Here is a 24,315-nt window from a genome sequence, read left to right on the forward strand (position 1 = left end):
ATAAAATGTCATACTACTAATAATAATAATAATAAGGAAAATAAAATAAAATAATAAAACACAATACAAATAAAATCAAAATTGGGGGAAAAAAAGGGGGAAATTAAATAAAACGTAATGTTACGTGCTTTATTCTTTATTTATTGTATATAACATTACTTGTTAATCTGATTAATCACAGATTTGTTGTAAAATCTGAAGGTTTATTAGCCCAGAGCTGAGCTGACTGACAGCTCATTGAGACACGACAACCAGGTGGAACTCAGCTGCATTATAATATTATAATAAAACATTATATTATAATAGATATTATAATAAAACATTATAATAAACCCTGCTAGTTAATGTTTAGCATGGCTAAGCTAACACAGCTGCAGCTCCATGGTGACGGCAGACGGAGACGCTGCCTGCTGTCCAACACAAAATCACTGTTCTCTGTATAGAAGTCTGGTTGAGGGTCAGGGGTCAGGGTTAGAGGGTCAGGGGTCAGGGTCAGAGGTCGGGGGTTAGGGTCAGGGGTCGGGGGGTTAGAGGGTTAGAGGGTTAGAGGGTTAGTGTAAGAGATGATCCATGTGAAGATGAAGTTTAAGCCGAGGATGTGAGAGATGAAAGCAGCATCAGGTGTTTGTTTCTCTTCATTCATGGATGTTTTCCACTGTAAATAATATCTTTATTTTTGTATGTTGACACTCGAGCTTGGACTTTATTTACAGTGTAATGTTGTTGTGCATGAACTCACTGGTGGAGAGCACACGGCCTTTACTACGTAGCTGGTTCCAACATCATCGTCAACCAACAACAGGAAATACCAAATAAACCAGTAAACTGGCTTTAGTACCACCGACCTCTCTGTTCCTTATTAATATTAATATATTTTAACATCTTATTATATATACGTGTATATATATATAACTAAAGTATTATTATAAAATATACTTAAAGTACCAAAAGTAAAAATATTAAAGTATTATTATAAATATATACTTAAAGTACCAAAAGTAAAAGTACTAAAGTGTTATTATAAAAATATACTTAAAGTGATAAGATAAAAGTACTATTATTATAAATATATACTTAAAGTACTAAAGTATTATTATAAAAATATACATAGAGTACTAAAAGTAAAAGAACTAAAGTATCATTATAAATATATACATAAAGTACTAAAGTATTATTATAAATATATTCTTAAAGTACTAAAGTATTATTATAGATACATTCTTAAAGTACTAAAGTGTTATTATAGATATATTCTTAAAGTACTAAAGTGTTATTATAGATATATTCTTAAAGTACTAAAGTGTTATTATAGATATATTCTTAAAGTACTAAAGTGTTATTATAGATACATTCTTAAAGTACTAAAGTATTATTATAGATATATTCTTAAAGTACTAAAGTGTTATTATAAATACATTCTTAAAGTACTAAAGTATTATTATAGATATATTCTTAAAGTACTAAAGTGTAATTATAGATATATTCTTAAAGTACTAAAGTATTATTATAGATACATTCTTAAAGTACTAAAGTATTATTATAGATATATTCTTAAAGTACTAAAGTGTTATTATAGATACATTCTTAAAGTACTAAAGTGTTATTATAGATACATTCTTAAAGTACTAAAGTGTTATTATAGATACATTCTTAAAGTACTAAAGTGTTATTATAGATACATTCTTAAAGTACTAAAGTATTATTATAGATACATTCTTAAAGTACTAAAGTATTATTATAGATATATTCTTAAAGTACTAAAGTGTTATTATAGATATATTCTTAAAGTACTAAAGTGTTATTATAGATATATTCTTAAAGTACTAAAGTGTTATTATAGATATATTCTTAAAGTACTAAAGTGTAATTATAGATACATTCTTAAAGTACTAAAGTGTAATTATAGATACATTCTTAAAGTACTAAAGTGTTATTATAGATACATTCTTAAAGTACTAAAGTGTTATTATAGATATATTCTTAAAGTACTAAAGTGTTATTATAGATATATTCTTAAAGTACTAAAGTGTTATTATAGATATATTCTTAAAGTACTAAAGTGTTATTATAGATATATTCTTAAAGTACTAAAGTGTTATTATAGATATATTCTTAAAGTACTAAAGTGTTATTATAGATACATTCTTAAAGTACTAAAGTGTAATTATAGATACATTCTTAAAGTACTAAAGTGTTATTATAGATACATTCTTAAAGTACTAAAGTATTATTATAGATATATTCTTAAAGTACTAAAGTATTATTATAGATACATTCTTAAAGTACTAAAGTGTAATTATAGATATATTCTTAAAGTACTAAAGTATTATTATAGATACATTCTTAAAGTACTAAAGTATTATTATAGATATATTCTTAAAGTACTAAAGTATTATTATAAATACATTCTTAAAGTACTAAAGTATTATTATAGATATATTCTTAAAGTACTAAAGTGTAATTATAGATATATTCTTAAAGTACTAAAGTATTATTATAGATATATTCTTAAAGTACTAAAGTGTTATTATAGATATATTCTTAAAGTACTAAAGTGTTATTATAGATATATTCTTAAAGTACTAAAGTGTTATTATAGATATATTCTTAAAGTACTAAAGTGTTATTATAGATATATTCTTAAAGTACTAAAGTGTTATTATAGATATATTCTTAAAGTACTAAAGTGTTATTATAGATATATTCTTAAAGTACTAAAGTATTATTATAGATACATTCTTAAAGTACTAAAGTGTTATTATAGATACATTCTTAAAGTACTAAAGTATTATTATAGATATATTCTTAAAGTACTAAAGTATTATTATAGATATATTCTTAAAGTACTAAAGTATTATTATAGATATATTCTTAAAGTACTAAAGTATTATTATAGATATATTCTTAAAGTACTAAAGTGTTATTATAGATATATTCTTAAAGTACTAAAGTGTTATTATAGATATATTCTTGGTGTTATCGCAGTAAGAGTCCCGGATGTTATTGAGGTAGAACCTTGGTTAGACCCAGTGGAGCTGTGACGTGTCAGACCCGCGTCACTGCTGTCTGGCTCCTCCTCCTCCTCCTCCGGCCGGCAGGGGGCGGAACAGCCGACCGGAACCGGAAGAAGAGGCTCGCTGAGCCGGAGCTCTTCCTCTTCCTGAAGCGGCCTCAGAGGTAGGAGACCAGTCTCTCATCATGAGGACACAATCTGCTTTAAATCTGCTTTAATCTGTTCCATCCAGCTGATTTAACACACTGAGCTTCACTAACAGCCTCTAAACTCTCCGGAGCAGCGTATAGTTCTGAGTTCTGACGTTCTGAATCCTGTTTTAGTGATGGTTAACTGAGAGGATGTCTGTTAGCATGTTAGCATGTTAGCTGTCCGCCATGTTGACATGCTGCTCCAGACTCTAAACACAGATCTCTCTCTCTGGAGCTGTTAACAGGGTTAATACTCTGAGTGTTAGGGGTTAATAGAGCAGAACCGTCAGCTAACAGAACAGCATAGAACAGAACAGAGAGCTTTGTGGTCATGTTGTATTAAACAGAACCTGACTCAGGGTCTTAAATGTTGTGAGAAGGTGAAGGAGTAGGGAGAGATGGAGAATGGGTTTAATGTGTATGAATGTCGTAGTAAAGTGTAATAACACTAATAGTGTATAAAGGTGTGTAATATGTGCAGGGTTATGAAACAGCTGATGCTAAACTGCATTACTGGCTTTAATCTGTATAAAGAAGGAAACAGACTCAGAAGATTAGGAATCAGTAAATACAAGTTGTAATTGCATGAAAAGCAGCTGAAGACTTATAAATAGTTAGTTCTGAGTTTCCTGTTAAGGAAGTTACCTCCTTGGGCTTTTATTTTGAAAAACTAGATGAATCTCTAGATTTCCAGTTTGAGTGTAGTTTCTAGGTGAAAGCTGAACATGTTTTAGTTCTGAACATGTCTTCCATTCATTCCAATAGAGACTATTAGATGAGTTATGGTTAATAATTCTGAAAGTTATGAATGAGAAAGGTAATAGCCATCATGTCCTAACTGAGCTGCACGTTCTGATGTTTGAAAATGTGGAACGAGTAGCTTCCAGCATTCACACCAATAAATCAATATAAACAGTGTTACCTTGATAGGTGCGTCTGTCCAGTAGTTTAATCATGTGACTGACAGGAAGTGGACCGCGGTGATGATGAATTACAATTTTGTATCAAACATGAAAACAACAGGAAGAGTCTGAGCGGTCCGATCTTCACTGAGTCACACGTTTAGATCGTTTAGATCGTTTAGATCGTTTATATCGTTCATGTCCTGAATATCTCTGAGACTTTCGAGGACGTCGTCTTGGTCTGAAACACACAATAGATAAATATAAACAGAGGTATTACACTAGAAGTATAACATATAAAGGGAGATGTAATGTAGACAGATGTAATTGCATTTGTAGAATAGGAGGTAGGGCAGATGTAATACATAAAATGTAAACAAAGACAGCACTTGAGGTGTATATTGCATCATGGATATATTGAGTTCTTCAGTTATTAAACTAAATGCATGTTTGTGATGTTTCAGATCTCTGAAAATGGTCCGCTACTCTCTCGACCCCGAGAACCCGACTAAATGTGAGTACCATGGAGGATAAAGTGTGTTCAGGTGTTTAACAGGTAGCTGTGATGACTTCTTAGGACACCTTTGGATTAAACATGAAACAACTCAATGAAAGATCTGAGCTACTGAATGAGATCCAGATGTTGAATGTGTGATTAAACAGCTGGAGTCTGATGGTCGTGTGTTTGTTGTTGCAGCATGCAAGTCGAGGGGCTCCAATCTCCGGGTTCACTTCAAGGTAAGAGCCAGACTGACATTATATTATTAATACAATAAAGAGCAGCTTATTGAGCTGTTTAATGCACCGGATGATCTTTATGGTTTACTACAGTAAACAGTAGTTTAATCATGTGACTGACAGGAAGTGGACCGCGATGATGACAAATTAGGACACCTTTGCATCAACCATGAAAACAACAGGAAGAGTCTGAGCGGTCCGATCTTCAGAGAGTCACACGTTTATAGAGTTCATGAATATCTCTGAGACTTTAGAGGACGTCGTCTTGGTCTGAAACGCTGATATACGTTTTAGAGACCAGACAACTGATCGATTAGTCCAGAAGATGATCGTTAGTTTCAGTTCTACGTCGGTTTATTAGGATAGAAAAGCAGGAAATGTGAATATCTGAGTAGTAAGGAAGTAGTAACTGAGTCTCTGACGGGTTTAATAAACAGGATCTGTTTGTTCTTCTCACCAGAACACCCGTGAGACAGCCCAGGCCATCAAGGGAATGCACATCCGCAAGGCCAACAAGTACCTGAGGGACGTCATGGTGAAGCACCAGTGCGTCCCGTTCCGTCGCTACAACGGCGGCGTTGGCCGCTGCGCTCAGGTGAGCTGTGATGTTAACGGCGGTTCTGCTGCAGTAGACCCGTTAGAGCTGCTATGATGACATCTTAGGACACCTTTGGATCAAACATGAAACTAATCTTTTAATCTGAGCAGCGTCTGGAGATGAACTAGAGTTCAGAGGGAGGAAACGTGTCTTCTAACCTGCTGTTGTTGTTGTTTCCAGGCCAAACAGTTCGGCTGGACTCAGGGCCGCTGGCCCAAGAAGAGCGCCGAGTTCCTCCTGCACATGCTCAAAAACGCAGAGAGCAACGCTGAGCTCAAGGTACGCCGTTCCACCGGCCTTCACATCTAAATATATATATATATATATATATCTTTATTGACACGTAGCAACAAACATCCTTCAATGAGATGAGCTCCAGACTCTGGAAAATAATAAATCTGAGTTTAGAGAATAAAGTCAGAATATTATAAAGTAGCCATTTTACGTGTTATTTTCTTTTTTTCTCGTAAAGTTCCGACTTTATTCTGGTAAAAATGAATGAAGTTAGTGTTAGTGTTATAACGAATGTGTTAACGTGTTAGTTTAATCATGTGACTGACAGGAAGTGGACCGCGGTGATGATGAATTAGAATTTTGTATCAAACATGAAAACAACAGGAAGAGTCTGAGCGGTCCGATCTTCACTGAGTCACACGGTTAGATAGTTTATAGAGGTCATGTGAATACTTCCTGGCTTCTTTGTTCTTTTGTGACCCGGTCCCTGGTCTGATGTGGTTTCAGGGTCTGGATGTGGACTCTCTGGTCATCGAGCACATCCAGGTCAACAAGGCGCCGAAGATGAGGCGACGCACCTACCGTGCCCACGGACGCATCAACCCCTACATGAGCTCGCCGTGCCACATCGAGATGATCCTCACGGAGAAGGAGCAGATCGTCCCCAAACCAGAGGAGGAGGTGGCCCAGAAGAAGAAGGTAACGCTGCTGCTCCTCCTCTTCCTCTTCCTCTCTCTGCTGCACTGATGACATCTTAGGACACCTTTGGATGAACCATGAAACCAAACCATTTAAACTGAGCAGCTGACCTCTGACCTCTGACTTCCTGTGTGTGTGTGTGTGTGTGTGTGTGTGTGGCGGGTTCTAACTGAGTTTTGTTCTGCAGGTTTCACAGAAGAAGCTGAAGAAGCAGAAGCTGATGGCGCGCGAGTAGATCCCAATAAAACTGAACTTAATACTACCAACGCTCACGGGTCTTTATTTATACTCCATAATGTACTTCTGATAAATACTGAGTACTACTGAAGGTGTTATTATACTTCATAATGTACTTTATATACTTCTGATAAATACTGACATACTGAATACTACTGAAGGTGTTATTATACTTCATAATGTACTTTATATACTTCTGATAAATACTGACATACTGAGTACTACTGAAGGTGTTATACTTCATAATGTACTTTATATACTTCTGATAAATACTGACATACTGAGTACTACTGAAGGTGTTATTATACTTCATAATGTACTTTATATACTTCTGATAAATACTGACATACTGAGTACTACTGAAGGTGTTATTATACTTCATAATGTACTTTATATACTTCTGATAAATACTGACATACTGAATACTACTGAAGGTGTTATTATACTTCATAATGTACTTTATATACTTCTGATAAATACTGACATACTGAATACTACTGAAGGTGTTATTATACTTCATAATGTACTTTATATACTTCTGATAAATACTGACATACTGAGTACTACTGAAGGTGTTATTATACTTCATAATGTACTTTATGTACTTCTGATAAATACTGACATACTGAATACTACTGAAGGTGTTATTATACTTCATAATGTACTTTATATACTTCTGATAAATACTGACATACTGAGTACTACTGAAGGTGTTATTATACTTCATAATGTACTTTATATACTTCTGATAAATACTGACATACTGAGTACTACTGAAGGTGTTATTATACTTCATAATGTACTTTATATACTTCTGATAAATACTGACATACTGAATACTACTGAAGGTGTTATTATACTTCATAATGTACTTTATATACTTCTGATAAATACTGACATACTGAGTACTACTGAAGGTGTTATACTTCATAATGTACTTTATATACTTCTGATAAATACTGACATACTGAGTACTACTGAAGGTGTTATTATACTTCATAATGTACTTTATATACTTCTGATAAATACTGACATACTGAGTACTACTGAAGGTGTTATTATACTTCATAATGTACTTTATATACTTCTGATAAATACTGACATACTGAGTACTACTGAAGGTGTTATACTTCATAATGTACTTTACATACTTCTGATAAATACTGACATACTGAGTACTACTGAAGGTGTTATACTTCATAATGTACTTTATATACTTCTGATAAATACTGACATACTGAGTACTACTGAAGGTGTTATACTTCATAATGTACTTTATATACTTCTGATAAATACTGACATACTGAGTACTACTGAAGGTGTTATTATACTTCATAATGTACTTTATATACTTCTGATAAATACTGACATACTGAGTACTACTGAAGGTGTTATACTTCATAATGTACTTTATATACTTCTGATAAATACTGACATACTGAATACTACTGAAGGTGTTATTATACTTCATAATGTACTTTATATACTTCTGATAAATACTGACATACTGAGTACTACTGAAGGTGTTATTATACTTCATAATGTACTTTATATACTTCTGATAAATACTGACATACTGAGTACTACTGAAGGTGTTATTTATACTTCATAATGTACTTTATATACTTCTGATAAATACTGACATACTGAATACTACTGAAGGTGTTATTATACTTCATAATGTACTTTATATACTTCTGATAAATACTGACATACTGAGTACTACTGAAGGTGTTATACTTCATAATGTACTTTATATACTTCTGATAAATACTGACATACTGAGTACTACTGAAGGTGTTATTATACTTCATAATGTACTTTATATACTTCTGATAAATACTGACATACTGAATACTACTGAAGGTGTTATTTATACTTCATAATGTACTTTATATACTTCTGATAAATACTGACATACTGAGTACTACTGAAGGTGTTATTATACTTCATAATGTACTTTATATACTTCTGATAAATACTGACATACTGAGTACTACTGAAGGTGTTATTTATACTTCATAATGTACTTTATATACTTCTGATAAATACTGACATACTGAGTACTACTGAAGGTGTTATTATACTTCATAATGTACTTTATATACTTCTGATAAATACTGACATACTGAGTACTACTGAAGGTGTTATTATACTTCATAATGTACTTTATATACTTCTGATAAATACTGACATACTGAGTACTACTGAAGGTGTTATTATACTTCATAATGTACTTTATATACTTCTGATAAATACTGACATACTGAGTACTACTGAAGGTGTTATTTATACTTCATAATGTACTTTATATACTTCTGATAAATACTGACATACTGAATACTACTGAAGGTGTTATTATACTTCATAATGTACTTTATATACTTCTGATAAATACTGACATACTGAGTACTACTGAAGGTGTTATTTATACTTCATAATGTACTTTATATACTTCTGATAAATACTGACATACTGAGTACTACTGAAGGTGTTATTTATACTTCATAATGTACTTTATATACTTCTGATAAATACTGAGTACTACTGAAGGTGTTATTTATACTTCATAATGTACTTTATATACTTCTGATAAATACTGACATACTGAATACTACTGAAGGTGTTATTATACTTCATAATGTACTTTATATACTTCTGATAAATACTGACATACTGAGTACTACTGAAGGTGTTATTTATACTTCATAATGTACTTTATATACTTCTGATAAATACTGACATACTGAGTACTACTGAAGGTGTTATTTATACTTCATAATGTACTTTATATACTTCTGATAAATACTGAGTACTACTGAAGGTGTTATTTATACTTCATAATGTACTTTATATACTTCTGATAAATACTGACATACTGAATACTACTGAAGGTGTTATTATACTTCATAATGTACTTTATATACTTCTGATAAATACTGACATACTGAGTACTACTGAAGGTGTTATTATACTTCATAATGTACTTTATATACTTCTGATAAATACTGACATACTGAGTACTACTGAAGGTGTTATTTATACTTCATAATGTACTTTATATACTTCTGATAAATACTGACATACTGAGTACTACTGAAGGTGTTATTATACTTCATAATGTACTTTATATACTTCTGATAAATACTGACATACTGAGTACTACTGAAGGTGTTATTTATACTTCATAATGTACTTTATATACTTCTGATAAATACTGACATACTGAGTACTACTGAAGGTGTTATTATACTTCATAATGTACTTTATATACTTCTGATAAATACTGACATACTGAGTACTACTGAAGGTGTTATTATACTTCATAATGTACTTTATATACTTCTGATAAATACTGACATACTGAGTACTACTGAAGGTGTTATTATACTTCATAATGTACTTTATATACTTCTGATAAATACTGACATACTGAGTACTACTGAAGGTGTTATTTATACTTCATAATGTACTTTATATACTTCTGATAAATACTGACATACTGAATACTACTGAAGGTGTTATTATACTTCATAATGTACTTTATATACTTCTGATAAATACTGACATACTGAGTACTACTGAAGGTGTTATTATACTTCATAATGTACTTTATATACTTCTGATAAATACTGACATACTGAATACTACTGAAGGTGTTATTATACTTCATAATGTACTTTATATACTTCTGATAAATACTGACATACTGAGTACTACTGAAGGTGTTATTTATACTTCATAATGTACTTTATATACTTCTGATAAATACTGACATACTGAATACTACTGAAGGTGTTATTATACTTCATAATGTACTTTATATACTTCTGATAAATACTGACATACTGAGTACTACTGAAGGTGTTATACTTCATAATGTACTTTATATACTTCTGATAAATACTGACATACTGAGTACTACTGAAGGTGTTATACTTCATAATGTACTTTATATACTTCTGATAAATACTGACATACTGAGTACTACTGAAGGTGTTATTATACTTCATAATGTACTTTATATACTTCTGATAAATACTGACATACTGAGTACTACTGAAGGTGTTATACTTCATAATGTACTTTATATACTTCTGATAAATACTGACATACTGAGTACTACTGAAGGTGTTATTATACTTCATAATGTACTTTATATACTTCTGATAAATACTGACATACTGAATACTACTGAAGGTGTTATTATACTTCATAATGTACTTTATATACTTTGATAAATACTGACATACTGAGTACTACTGAAGGTGTTATACTTCATAATGTACTTTATATACTTCTGATAAATACTGACATACTGAGTACTACTGAAGGTGTTATTATACTTCATAATGTACTTTATATACTTCTGATAAATACTGACATACTGAGTACTACTGAAGGTGTTATTATACTTCATAATGTACTTTATATACTTCTGATAAATACTGACATACTGAGTACTACTGAAGGTGTTATTATACTTCATAATGTACTTTATATACTTCTGATAAATACTGACATACTGAGTACTACTGAAGGTGTTATTATACTTCATAATGTACTTTATATACTTCTGATAAATACTGACATACTGAATACTACTGAAGGTGTTATTATACTTCATAATGTACTTTATATACTTCTGATAAATACTGACATACTGAGTACTACTGAAGGTGTTATTATACTTCATAATGTACTTTATATACTTTGATAAATACTGACATACTGAGTACTACTGAAGGTGTTATTATACTTCATAATGTACTTTATATACTTCTGATAAATACTGACATACTGAGTACTACTGAAGGTGTTATTATACTTCATAATGTACTTTATATACTTCTGATAAATACTGACATACTGAGTACTACTGAAGGTGTTATTATACTTCATAATGTACTTTATATACTTCTGATAAATACTGACATACTGAGTACTACTGAAGGTGTTATTATACTTCATAATGTACTTTATATACTTCTGATAAATACTGACATACTGAATACTACTGAAGGTGTTATTATACTTCATAATGTACTTTATATACTTCTGATAAATACTGACATACTGAGTACTACTGAAGGTGTTATACTTCATAATGTACTTTATATACTTCTGATAAACTGTTAAATACTGAATACTACTGAAGGTGTTATTTAACTTTAGCTGATCCATTAATTCTCATGATAAACTCTTAATATTAAATACAAGTTAATTAATTAACTGTTTTACAAGACCAAAAATTACAATAAAATGTTAATGAATACAAAATAAATTAAAAACCATTGATTAAAACCACAAATTAAAAGTGATTAAAAAGATGAGTCTTTAAATAATGAGCCTTCTATTCTAATTAAAGAACAAAAGTTATCGTTTCATAATAATATTGCTGTTTATTTACTCACATACTGTATAAAATACAGTTCTGAGGTACTTGTACTTCAGTATTTCCATATTTTATACTTGTACTCCACTACATTTATCTGATGGCTTCAGTTACTTCACGGATTATTAATAAAAGATCTCTATTAAACTAATAAATGATGTATTATTATTATTAGTGGTGTCAAAGTAAATGTTGTAACTCCACTAATGTCATTGTTTTTGGTTGTAGAGGGTTCAGTTTTAAAGCGAGCTAAATAGATGACTCAATAAATAAATATGCCACTAAATGTACCAAAAATAAATAATAGTAATAATAATGTGTAATAATTATAGTAATATATAAATAATATAATATAGTAATACAAATATATTTACTATATATATATCAAATACTATATATATAATATACTACTATATATATATATATATATATATATAAATAAAATATATAATGTAGTAATAATAATAGTAAAATAATTGAGAACATGTGACATAATTTGATATTTCTGTTTTAATTTGCTTTGTTAACATTTGCATTACTTCCATCTATCTACTGTTCTATTTAATTTACCCTTTTATTTATTTTTATTAACTTCATTTATTTTTTATTTATTTTAAAATGTATTTATTTCTGCATGTTTTTCCCTTTGCATTTTACCCCCTATTTATTTCTCCAAACTTATATATTCTTTTCTTTATCCATTTCTCTCTATTTGTGGTTCTTTTAATTTAAAGCTAGAGTGAAGATCATATAGTGTATATACTATACTGTGTATATAATATACTGTGTATATAGTGACATCTGAACCTATAGAAGCTGTTGAATCCATCCGTACCAACCATGTCGGTGTCTTAATGTGGTACTCTGGAGGGATTATTGATCATTTTGATCTATTGTCCAGTGGTAAAAAAAAAAGGTTAAATTTAGCACCAAATCTGTGCTCAATGTTCTCCCCGTGTTAATGTGGGTTTACTCCGGGTGCTCAGGTTTCCTCCCACAGTCCAAAGACATGCAGGTTAACAGTTGACTCTAAATGTCTATCATGTTTAGTGAACCGTTTTATATCTTAATGTTTGATTGAAACTTCTAATATTAAACGGTAACATTTACTAGTCAGTATATTATACATGTATACAAGGTGAAAGGTATCAGCATGACATACAGTCTGCAGGTTAACAGTATTTCAGTTCTTTATTAAAGCATGTGTATCTAAAGCATTCATCATAGAAGTGGTGTGGAACAATATAAACACACTTCACTAAAGGTGATGTCATCACTGATCCATCCAGACTCCATTCAGAAAACAAGCATTTTAAAAGTTGTCTGCTTGTCGTCATGGTAACAGACCTGACAAAGCATGAATTCAGACTTTTTACTAATCAGCATCATGATGTCGTTATTTCGGCATCATTTTGATCCGTTTATTGTATTATAATTATTATTATTATATTGGGTTCATACCACAGTAGTGATGTGTGGTCTGCTCTCCAGAAAACCTAAACACAGAACTGTTCTCCAGCTTTTCATTTTAAAAGGATCAGCAACCAATGAGGAGACTAAAACCGTCTGCTGACCAAACTAACTTCATCACTCAGCAGACTTCAGCGTCTGTAGACTTCAGCGTCTGTAGACTTTAGTGTCTGTAGACTTTAGTGTCTGTAGACTTCAGTGTCTGTAGACTTCAGCGTCTGTAGACTTCAGCGTCTGTAGACTTTAGTGTCTGTAGACTTTAGTGTCTGTAGACTTCAGCGTCTGTAGACTTTAGTGTCTGTAGACTTTAGTGTCAGTAGACTTTAGTGTCTGCAGACTTCAGCGTCTGTAGACTTTAGTGTCTGTAGACTTTAGTGTCAGTAGACTTTAGTGTCTGCAGACTTCAGCGTCTGTAGACTTCAGCGTCTGTAGACTTCAGCGTCTGTAGACTTCAGCGTCTGTAGACTTCAGTGTCTGTAGAGCTGCTGGTCCTCTGAGGTCCTCCTGAGGTTCAGACAGAAATCATATAAATGATTTGTAAACAAATAAATACTGTTAATCTGGTGTAGTGTAATGTGTATATGAAACTATTCCATTTGACATAATCTCATATTATAATTGAATCAGCTCATTAATCTCAACGTTGAGATCAGTTTGTGGAACATGAAGAGAAGTCATAAAGTGCTTCATACATTTTATTAAATCACATTATTTAGTCATTATTTTATGTTGAGGTGATTAATAACTATCTATTGATCAAGTATGTCACTGCAAACATTTAACATAAATCCAAAATGTCATTGCTGGGACTTAAACATTCCTGTACAGCTGCACAAACACTCTAACATGATATATATATACAAGGACAAAGTTGTTGGTACCCTTCTGTTAAAGAGAGAAAACCCCACAACGGTCACTGAAATAACTTGAAACTGACAAAAGTAATAATAAATAAAAATTTACTGAAAATGAACTAATGAAAATCAGATATTGTTTTTGAATTATGGTTCAACAGAATCATTTTAAAAAACAAACTAATGAAACTGACCTGGACAAAAATGATGGTACCCCTAGAAAAGATGTAAAATAATGTGACCATAGGGACATATTAAACTAAGGTGTGTCCTGTAATTAGCATCACAGGTATCTTCAAACTTGTAATCAGTCAGTCTGCCTATTTAAAGGGTGAAAAGTAGTCACTGTGCTGTTTGGTATCATGGTGTGTACCACACTGAACATGGACCACAGAAAGCTAAGGAGAGAGTTGTCTCAGGAGATCAGAAAGAACATTATAGACCTTCATGTTAAAGGTAAAGGCTATAAGACCATCTCCAAGCAGCTTGATGTTCCTGTGACTACAGCTGCTCATATTATTCAGAAGTTTAAGGTCCATGGGACTGTAGCCAACCTCCCTGGACGTGGCCGCAAGAGGAACATTGATGACATATTGAAGAGACGGATAATACGAATGGTAACCAAAGAGCCCAGAACAACTTCCAAAGAGATTAGAGGTGAACTCCAAGGTCAAGGTACATCAGTGTCAGATCGCACCATCCGTCACTGTTTGAGCCAAAGTGGACTTAATGGAAGACAACCCAGGAGGACACCAAATCATAAAAAAGCGAGACTGGAATTTTCCAAAATGCATATTGACAAGCCACAAAGCTTCTGGGAGAATGTCCTTTGGACAGATGAGACAAAACTGGAGCTTTTTGGCAAGTCACATCAGCTCTATGTTCACAGACGAAGAGATGAAGCATCCAAAGAAAAGAACACTGTACCTAATGTGAAACATGGAGGAGGCTCGGTTATGTTCTGGGGCTGCTTTGTTGCATCTGGCACAGGGTGTCTTGAATCTGTGCAGGGTGCAATGAAATCTCAAGACTATCAAGGCATTCTGGAGTGAAATGTGCTGCCCAGTGTCAGAAAGCTTGGTCTCAGTTGCAGGTCATGGGTCCTCAAACAGGATAACGACCCAAAACACAGCTAAAAACACCCAAGAATGACTAAGAACTAAACATTGGACTATTCTGAAGTGGCCTTCTATGAGCCCGGATCTAAATCCTATTGAACATCTGTGGAAGGAGCTGAAACATGCAGTCTGGAGAAGGCACCCTTCAAACCTGAGACAGCTGGAGCAGTTTGCTCACGAGGAGTGGGCCAACATACCTGTGGACAGGTGCAGAAGTCTCATTGAGAGTTACAGAAATCACTTGATTGCAGTGATTGCTTCAAAAGGTTGTGCAACAAAATATTAAGTTAAGGGTACCATCATTTTTGTCCAGGCCAGTTTCATTAGTTTGTTTTTTTAAATGATTCTGCTGAACCATAATTCAAAAACAATATCTGATTTTCATTAGTTCATTTTCAGTGAATTTTTATTTATTATTACTTTTGTCAGTTTCAAGTTATTTCAGTGACCATTGAGGGTTTTTCTCTCTTTAACGGAACGTTACCAACAACTTTGTCCACGTCTGTATATATACGTTACCATGTGTGTGTGTATATATATATATATATATATATACAGTATGTATGTATGTGTTACCATGGCGCCGTAGAGAGAGGGCGACCTGTCAGGAGCTCCGTATCTGTTCAGGTTATTTTAGTGTTTTTAAGGTTAATTTGTATTTTTAGGCCAGTTTTATGTTAATTTGTTAAGTTTTGCTAGTTTTATGTCTCGTGATAGTTTCAGGCTCTATAGTATCAGTTAAGTAAAGCAACGTCTAAGAATAGACAACAACAACAACAACAACAACAACAACAACAAACACAACAACAACAACAACAACAACAACAACAACAACAACAACAACAACAAAGCCCCCAGGATCAGTTCCAGCAGAGAGACACTTCAGAACATCCGAGAGAGGAACACTCACCACAGCCGGGACCTCCTCACTCCGGATCTAACTCCCTTTCCTGAACTGGACAGACAGGCGAGCCGGGGATCTGATCCTGGTTCTGACCCTGGTTCTGACCCTGGTCCTGGTCCTGGTTCTGGTCCTGGTTCTGGTTATATATATATATTAGTAATGTGGGGTATTGTTCCTATGCAGAGGGTAGTTTAGTTTATTTATTGACTACACTGAGGGAGTTTTATATTGTAATAATGTATTTATTTATTGTGTTGTGTTGAATGTGCTTCTTATTTTGTTCTGTAATTACCTTGTTGCCTTTTCTACCTTTTTCCTTTTCTTAAAGCTGACTCGGTGTAAACTGATCAGAGTTCACATGTACTTATATATTATATTATTATTATATATTATAGGTGACAATGTCAAATAAAACTCTTGAATCTTGGATCTTGTAATAACTGTTTATCTAGTTATCAAGTATTTCACTGCAAAATTCAACATAAATCCAAAATGTCATTGCTGAGACTTAAACATTCCTGTATAGCTGCACAAACACTCTAACATGATATACATATATTAGATTTTATCACCTGGTATATCGGGACTCCCCTTTAGTCTGAATACTCATCATGAATCAGAATGATCTCAGTGATTATTCTGTGTTTTACTTTGATAAACTTTAATCTGATCTTTAGAGAGTTAAATGTTATATTATATTTCAGTCCATTAAACTCCATCAGCTGATCTCAGTTGGTGTTGATCCATCAGTGAACAGCAGGGGGCGCTGCTGCACCGTCTGCTCAGTCCTACACTCACTGTTATATTACTATATTATTATATTATATTATACAGCATCTGATTTATCTGGATGAAGTTTGGCATTAAGAAAATAATAATAAATAAGAATATATTTAAAATACACAATAAATATTTAAATAGATATTTAATAAATAAATATTTAAAATATAAAAGTTTGTTTCTCTATATTAGCTGAGCTGCAACTAATGATTAATATTATATTATTTTGGATTAATTAATTAATTGTTTAGTCAATAACTGATTGATGATTAATGATTAACTGATTATAATAATTATTGGTGACTATTTTCCAGACGATCAATAATAATATTCCTGATAAATTCTGTGTTTTATAGACTCTGTATATCTGTTAAAATAATTATATATTTTATTATTTATTATTATTTTTATTTATATTAATATATTTATTTTTATTTTTATTATAACACTGTGAATAAGTCAAACTGTTTGTGCTAATGAGACCCTCTGGAGGCCTGGTCCAGGTCTACCCATCCTCAGGTGAGTGTATGTGTATATACATATAATTTAAAATTAATTAACATGCACTTTTATTATTAGTATTATTATTATAATACTGATAATAAATTAAATCCCCATTCTTCTTTTAATATCAAATATTATTTATATCTGTTTAGTTTGAGATCTTAAACCTTTAAAGCTCATTAAAGTGTCCTAATATTAAAATTGCTGTCACTTCTAATCATTTATTTTATTCAACAACATGCACTTTATTGTTACATTTTTTAAATATATTATCATTTATAATAATAACAATAATAATAATGATAATTTATTCTTATTATATTAAATTAAATCCACATTCTTCTTTTAATGTCAAATATTATTTCTATTATTTTTATTAATCATTTATTATTATTAATCATGTGTAATTATTATAATTATTATTTTGATTATCTTTTTTTTGTTTTTTTTGTTATTATATTAAATTAAATCCAAATTTTTTTTAAATATTAAATATTATTTATATCAATAATTTATTTTTATTTTTTAAATAAATCCACATTTTTCTTTTAATATCAAATATTATTTCTATTACTATTAATCATGTGTTATTATAATTATTATTATGATTATCATTATTTTTTGATTATTATTATTATATTTAATTAAATCCACACTCTTCTTTTAATATGAAGTTATTATCTCTTCTGTGCTGGAGGCTCATCCAGCCAATCAGCGCCTCCAGCTGCTGAGCCAATCAGAAGGCCCTCCTAAATCCGACCTGTCTACGTCACCGTGAGGTCATCCAATCAGGAGTCCCTCCTACGTCACAGTGAGGTCATCCAATCAGCGCAGAGGCCCCCCCCGCCCCCCCTCTGGTTAAAGTTGTGAGAGCTGCAGAGTCCAGAACCAGAACTCAGAACCTGCAGGATGTTTCAGCTCCTCTCGGAGCTCCTGCACATCAACACGCACACGCACACGCACACGCACGCGCTCTCTCTGTGGTCTTCGTGGACCCGGTCTGCAGCTGGACCCGGATCCGGACCCGGAGCGCTCTGAACTTTTTGTGGAAGTTTGTGGATTTATCCGGATGAACAGAACCTGAGACCTGAACCTGAGACCTGAACCTGAGACCTGATCCTGAGACCTGAACCTGAGACCTGATCCTGAGACCTGATCCTGAGACCTGATCCTGAGACCTGAACCTGAGACCTGATCCTGAGACCTGAACCTGAGACCTGATCCTGAGACCTGATCCTGAGACCTGATCCTGAGACCTGATCCTGAGACCTGATCCTGAGACCTGATCCTGAGACCTGATCCTGAGACCAGAGAGATGATGATGATGGACTTTAACTGCAGAGAAGAAGAAGAAGAAGAAGAGCAGCTGGTTCTGGTTCTGGTTCTGGTTCTGGTCTAGTTTAGAGTCCAGGACTCTGTGAGACCCAGAGAGAGACCTGGTCCCAGTGGTCCCCCTGATCCTCCCCTGTGGTCCCAGTGGTCCCGGATCCTTTAGAACCTGGTGGTGATGTTGGCGGTGGGTCAGATGGACGGGTCCGGGTCTGGTACCGGTTCCGGGTCCCGTCAGAGCGCCTTCCTCCTCAGCACCCCCCCACTAGCAGCCCTGCACAGCATGACGGAGCTGAAGACCCCCCTTTACCAGAACCCGGCCTACCAGAACCACCAGAACCACCAGAACCCGGACAACAGCTCCCCGAACCCGGGCGGCATGGCGGGCTCCTCTCCGGGTCTGAAGACCTCCTCCACGGGGGGTCCCGGTCTGGGTCCTGGTTGTGGTCTGGGTTCCTCTGCGACCCCTCACGGGATTAACGACATCCTGTCCCGGCCCAGTCTGCTGGGTCTGTCGTCCTCTGGGGGGGTGGTTCTGTCCGGTCTGCAGCAGGTCCCGGTGTCGGTCCCGGTCCGGTTCGGCAGCCTGAGTCCTCCTCCTCCTCCCGGGCTCTACTTCAGTCCCGGATCCGGAGCGGTGGTGGGTCGGTACCCGAAGCCTCTCACGGACCTGCCGGGCCGGACCCCCATCTTCTGGCCCGGAGTCCTGCAGAGTCCGCATCACTGGAGGGACCGGTTCTGCTCGCCTCGTGAGTCACACAGAAGATAACCCCATACAGAACCAGAACCAGAACCAGAACCAGAACCAGCTTCAACAAGAACAACTCATCTATTACAACACAACACATCTGTTAGAATCAAACACATCTGTTAGAATCAAACACATCTGTTAGAATCAAACACATCTGTTAGAATCAAACACTGATTCATGTTATTAATGCAGCTGCTTTTATCTTTAAACTATATTTATATTGAACTTTACATCTAAACAAACAAACATACATATATATATATATATTATATATATATATATGTATGTTTATATAATATATATATAATATATATATATAATATATATATAATATATATATATAATATATATATATATTATATATATATTATATAAACATACATATATATATATATATATTATATATATATATTATATATATATTATATAAACATACATATATATATATATATTATATATATATATTATATATATATTATATAAACATACATATATATATATAATATATATATATATATTATATATATATATTATATATATATATTATATATATATTATACAAACATACATATATATATATATATATGTATGTTTGTTTATATTATATATACAGACAGACTAACTATATTAATAATTAAAGGATACAATGAAATGTTTAGTCACAATTTCAAAGAAAGAGAAACATGAGATAGTTCATGTGTTTCTGGAGCAGAATCTGAAATAAGAATAAAATGAATAAATTAAAGACTTAATTTCGAACATATATAAATAAATAAAAGCAGATACAAAGTAATAAGAAACAGAAGCAGAGTAATAGAGTCTGAAAAGGAGGAGATAGAAGTCAAACTGATATTTCCCTTCACCTTCCTCACTTCTCCTCTAATAAATAACATATCATAGAATGATAATATAATACAATATAATATAATATAATAATATAATATAATATAATATAATATAATATAATATAATATAATATATAAACTATCCCAGATTTATTTACATCCCACAAATCCATCCGGAGTTAAACAGTAGATATAAACCACCTCTGAACACATCTGCAAGGCAGCGCAGCTTTATCTGTGTGGCACATTTCAACTACACGGAGATTCAAAGTGTTTTACATTCAACAACATTAAGACAAAATTAAAACCGTTATAAAAACATGAAAACATGAAAACATGAAAGATTAGAAAATAGAAGCTAGGATAGAATCTAGAATAGAGACTGTAGAGTATAGAGTAAAAGCTGTAGTTCAGTATATCAGGTCATTATCGGATGAATTGAAGCTTTGATTATAAAGAACTGACAGTTGGAGGTTCTGCTGGGTTCTGGGAGTTCTTCCAGATGTTTGGTGGTTCTGTTAGAATAAACCATGTTATTAATATTATTAAGAGGAGCAGCATCTTAAAGAAGAATTAAATCCATCTGTTAGAATAAACCATGTTATTAATATTATTAAGAGGAGCAGCATCTTAAAGAAGAATTAAATCCATCTGTTAGAATAAACCATGTTATTAAAAGAGATTCATGTGTAATGTGTAATATGTAATATTAACTGTGTTACGTGTTTCAGATCCGAACTCGGTTCTGCTGGATAAGGACGGGAAGAGGAAACACACCCGGCCCACGTTCTCCGGCCAGCAGATCTTCGCTCTGGAAAAGACTTTTGAACAAACCAAATATCTGGCGGGTCCAGAGAGAGCCCGGCTGGCCTACTCACTGGGCATGACCGAGAGCCAGGTCAAGGTAAGAACCGAACCAGAACCACAACCTCAGAACCTTAGAACCAGAACCAGAACCACAGAAACACTAAACATGAGAGAATAGGAATATAATAAACCAGCTTCTTAAAAACAACAACAAATATGTAATCATCACTTTGGTATAAAATGCTAATTAATTCATTTAAAGACATTTTATGAATAATATTTTTCATATTTTTTTTATGTCTTTTAAACATTTATTTTTATTTCAATGAAGCTAAAATCAGTTTTATTTGTATAACCTAATATATATTATTATAATATCTCTCCAGTATATGAGCCTCTCATCATCATCATCATCATCGGAGGAGAAACTCTCACCAACCTTTAAGCCCTTTAGTGCAGCAGGAGGCCTTTCTATCATTAATACATGGACTTCATTTAATCATTTGTCCTTTAATGCAGAACATTTATTAATGCATGTTTGTGCAGCACGTTGGTTTCACTCGCTCTGTTTGAAATTCGGTCTAGAAATGAAGTTAATTATTATTATTATTAATATGAATATGAATATTAATAGTATTCTGGGACTCGCTGCAGGTTTTCAGGTTTTGAGTTTTATTTGATTTGATTTTCGTCTTTTAAATTCAAACTTCTGAGGATTTAATCGAACAGATAAAAAGCAGAAATCTGCATCTGAATGAACTTTATATATAAAATAGTGAAATGTTATAATAACCTATAATCTTATAACATAGAATAATAGAACATAGATATCTTATACAGCATATTATTATAACTACAGCATATTTATTATTTCTGGTCTTTAGATGCATGTTTGTGCAGCACGTTGTTTCATCTTTCTGTTTGAAACTCGATCTAGAAATCACGTTTTAATTATTATTATCTTTATTACTAGTAGTGATAGTAATAGTAGTATTATGATGGGACTCGCTGCTCGAGTTGTATTTGATTTTCGTCTTTTAAATTCAACCTTTGAAACGTTTCTGAGGATTTAAACGAACAGATAAAAAGCAGAAACCAACACGCCTGAATGAACTTTATATATTAAATAGTGAAATGTTATAATAACCTAGAATAATAATATAACCTAGATAATTATAACTACAGCATATTTATTTACCAGCCTTTATTTCTGCAGCATGAAATATACAATGTAGTTTTAGTTCTTGTCTGAATGAAGCTGCAGTTTAGAGAAGTTAAATGTTGAGAAAAGTGAACGGACCTCTGCATGGTGTCTCTGTGTCTGTGTGTCTCTGTCTCTGTGTCTCTGTCTCTGTGTGTCTCTGTCTCTGTGTCTCTGTCTCTGTGTGTCTCTGTCTCTGTGTGTCTCTGTCTCTGTGTGTCTCTGTGTCTGTGTCTCTGTCTCTGTGTGTGTCCGAGGTGTGGTAGTGGAGTGAAATGTTATAATAACCTAGAATAATTATAACTATATCATATTTATTTGAATGCAGAACAAACCTTTATTTCTGCAGAATGAAATATAAGATGTAGTTTTAGTTTTTGTCTGAATGAAGCTGCAGAGTTTCAGTGTTTGAAGCTCTGAGAAGTTAAATGATGAGAAAATGAACGGACCTCTGCATGGTGGTGGTCTGTCTCTGTCTCTGTCTCTGTCTCTGTGTGTCTCAGTGTCTCTGTCTCAGTGTCTCTGTCTCTGTGTGGTAGTGGAGAGAAATGTTATAATAACGTATAATCTTATAACATAGATAGGCATATTATTATAACTACAGCATATTTATTATTTCTGGTCTTTTGATGCATGTTTTTGCAGCACGTTGTTTCATCTTTCTGTTTGAAACTCGGTCTAGAAATCACGATTTATTATTATTAGTTTTCTAATTATTCTAATTATTATTCGTATATTATTATTATGATGGGACTCGCTGCTTGAGTTTTATTTGATTTTCGTCTTTTAAATTCAACGTTTGAAACGTTTCTGAGGATTTAATCGAACAGATAAAAAGCAGAAACCAACACGTCTGAATGAACTTTATATATAAGATAGTGAAATGTTATAATAACCTAGAATAATAATAATATAACCTAGATAATTATAACTACAGCATATTTATTATTTCTTGCATCTGTCTTTTGGTGTATTTTGTGCAGCACGTTGTTTTGCCTAGTTTATTCTCATTATTGTTATTGTTATTATTATTCTAATTATTATTATGATGGGACTCGCTGCTCGAGTTTTATTTGATTTTCGTCTTTTAAATTGAACGTGTGAAACGTTTCTGAGGATTTAATCGAACAGATAAAAAGCAGAAACCAACACGCCTGAATGAACTTTATATATAAGATAGTGAAATGTTATAATAACCTATAATAATAATAATATAACTATATGGCATATTTGTTATTTCTGGTCTTTTGATGCATGTTTGTGCAGCACGTTGTTTCATCTTTCTGTTTGAAATTCGATCTAGAAATCACGTTTTATTATTATTATTATTATTATTAGTAGTAGTAGTAATAGTAATATTAGTATTATTGGTAGTAGTATCATTTCAGCTCGAGTTTTATTTGTTTTTCGTCTTTTAAATTCAACGTTTGAAACGTTTCTGAGGATTTAAACGAACAGATAAAAAGCAGAAACCAACACGCCTGAATGAACTTTATATATAAGATAGTGAAATATTATATTAACATAGAATAATAATATAACTATAACTATATCATATTTATTTTAATGCAGAACAAACCTTTATTTCTGCAGAATGAAATATAAAATGTGGTTTTATTTATTGTCTGAATGAAGCTGCAGAGTTTCAGTGTTTGAAGCTCTGAGAAGTTAAATGATGAGAAAGTGAACGGACCTCTGCATGGTGGTCTCTGTGTCTGTCTCTGTCTCAGTGTCTCTGTCTCTGT

At 32.8% G+C, this 24,315-nt stretch overlaps 2 protein-coding genes and 4 non-coding genes across 6 annotated transcripts in view; all 6 read left to right on the forward strand.

Annotated features, from left to right (window-relative positions):
* The first annotated feature begins 3,112 nt into the window (after positions 1 to 3,112).
* rpl17 (ribosomal protein L17) lies at positions 3,113 to 6,637 on the forward strand. Its single transcript, XM_074618181.1, has 7 exons — positions 3,113 to 3,177; positions 4,571 to 4,620; positions 4,804 to 4,844; positions 5,305 to 5,439; positions 5,623 to 5,721; positions 6,184 to 6,375; positions 6,563 to 6,637. Exons 2-7 carry the CDS (start codon positions 4,581 to 4,583, stop codon positions 6,608 to 6,610), a joined length of 555 nt encoding a protein of 184 aa, XP_074474282.1. The 5' UTR covers positions 3,113 to 3,177; positions 4,571 to 4,580; the 3' UTR covers positions 6,611 to 6,637.
* LOC141757942 (small nucleolar RNA SNORD58) lies at positions 4,664 to 4,732 on the forward strand. Its single transcript, XR_012591793.1, has one exon. It is a non-coding gene; the product is annotated as a small nucleolar RNA SNORD58 (small nucleolar RNA).
* Positions 4,976 to 5,042, forward strand: LOC141757943 (small nucleolar RNA SNORD58). Its single transcript, XR_012591794.1, has one exon. It is a non-coding gene; the product is annotated as a small nucleolar RNA SNORD58 (small nucleolar RNA).
* LOC141757940 (small nucleolar RNA SNORD58) lies at positions 5,488 to 5,553 on the forward strand. The gene has a single exon (XR_012591791.1). It is a non-coding gene; the product is annotated as a small nucleolar RNA SNORD58 (small nucleolar RNA).
* On the forward strand, positions 6,415 to 6,481 carry LOC141757941 (small nucleolar RNA SNORD58). The gene has a single exon (XR_012591792.1). It is a non-coding gene; the product is annotated as a small nucleolar RNA SNORD58 (small nucleolar RNA).
* Positions 6,638 to 18,518: 11,881 nt separating the features above from the next.
* The window catches only part of nkx6.1 (NK6 homeobox 1), a 7,911-nt gene continuing 2,114 nt past the window's right edge, over positions 18,519 to 24,315 (forward strand). The window contains exons 1-2 of the mRNA XM_074618135.1: positions 18,519 to 19,715; positions 21,294 to 21,466. Of these exons, the coding sequence (XP_074474236.1) occupies positions 19,145 to 19,715; positions 21,294 to 21,466 (744 nt within the window). The 5' untranslated portion in view covers positions 18,519 to 19,144. The remainder of the gene's footprint in view (positions 19,716 to 21,293; positions 21,467 to 24,315) is intronic.

Source organism: Sebastes fasciatus, chromosome 19, assembly GCF_043250625.1.
Source record: "Sebastes fasciatus isolate fSebFas1 chromosome 19, fSebFas1.pri, whole genome shotgun sequence".
In the NCBI taxonomy this organism is placed as follows: Eukaryota; Metazoa; Chordata; class Actinopteri; order Perciformes; family Sebastidae; genus Sebastes; species Sebastes fasciatus.

What these genes read in the sequence shown, in the direction of transcription:
- rpl17 (XM_074618181.1), top strand. Translation starts at nt 4,581, where the DNA reads ATGGTCCGCTACTCTCTCGACCCCGAGAACCCGACTAAAT. An exon ending in ATCTCCGGGTTCACTTCAAG is followed by an intron (nt 4,845 to 5,304) that starts GTAAGAGCCAGA and finishes TCTTCTCACCAG; the next exon opens with AACACCCGTGAGACAGCCCA. An exon ending in AGGTGGCCCAGAAGAAGAAG is followed by an intron (nt 6,376 to 6,562) that starts GTAACGCTGCTG and finishes TTTGTTCTGCAG; the next exon opens with GTTTCACAGAAGAAGCTGAA.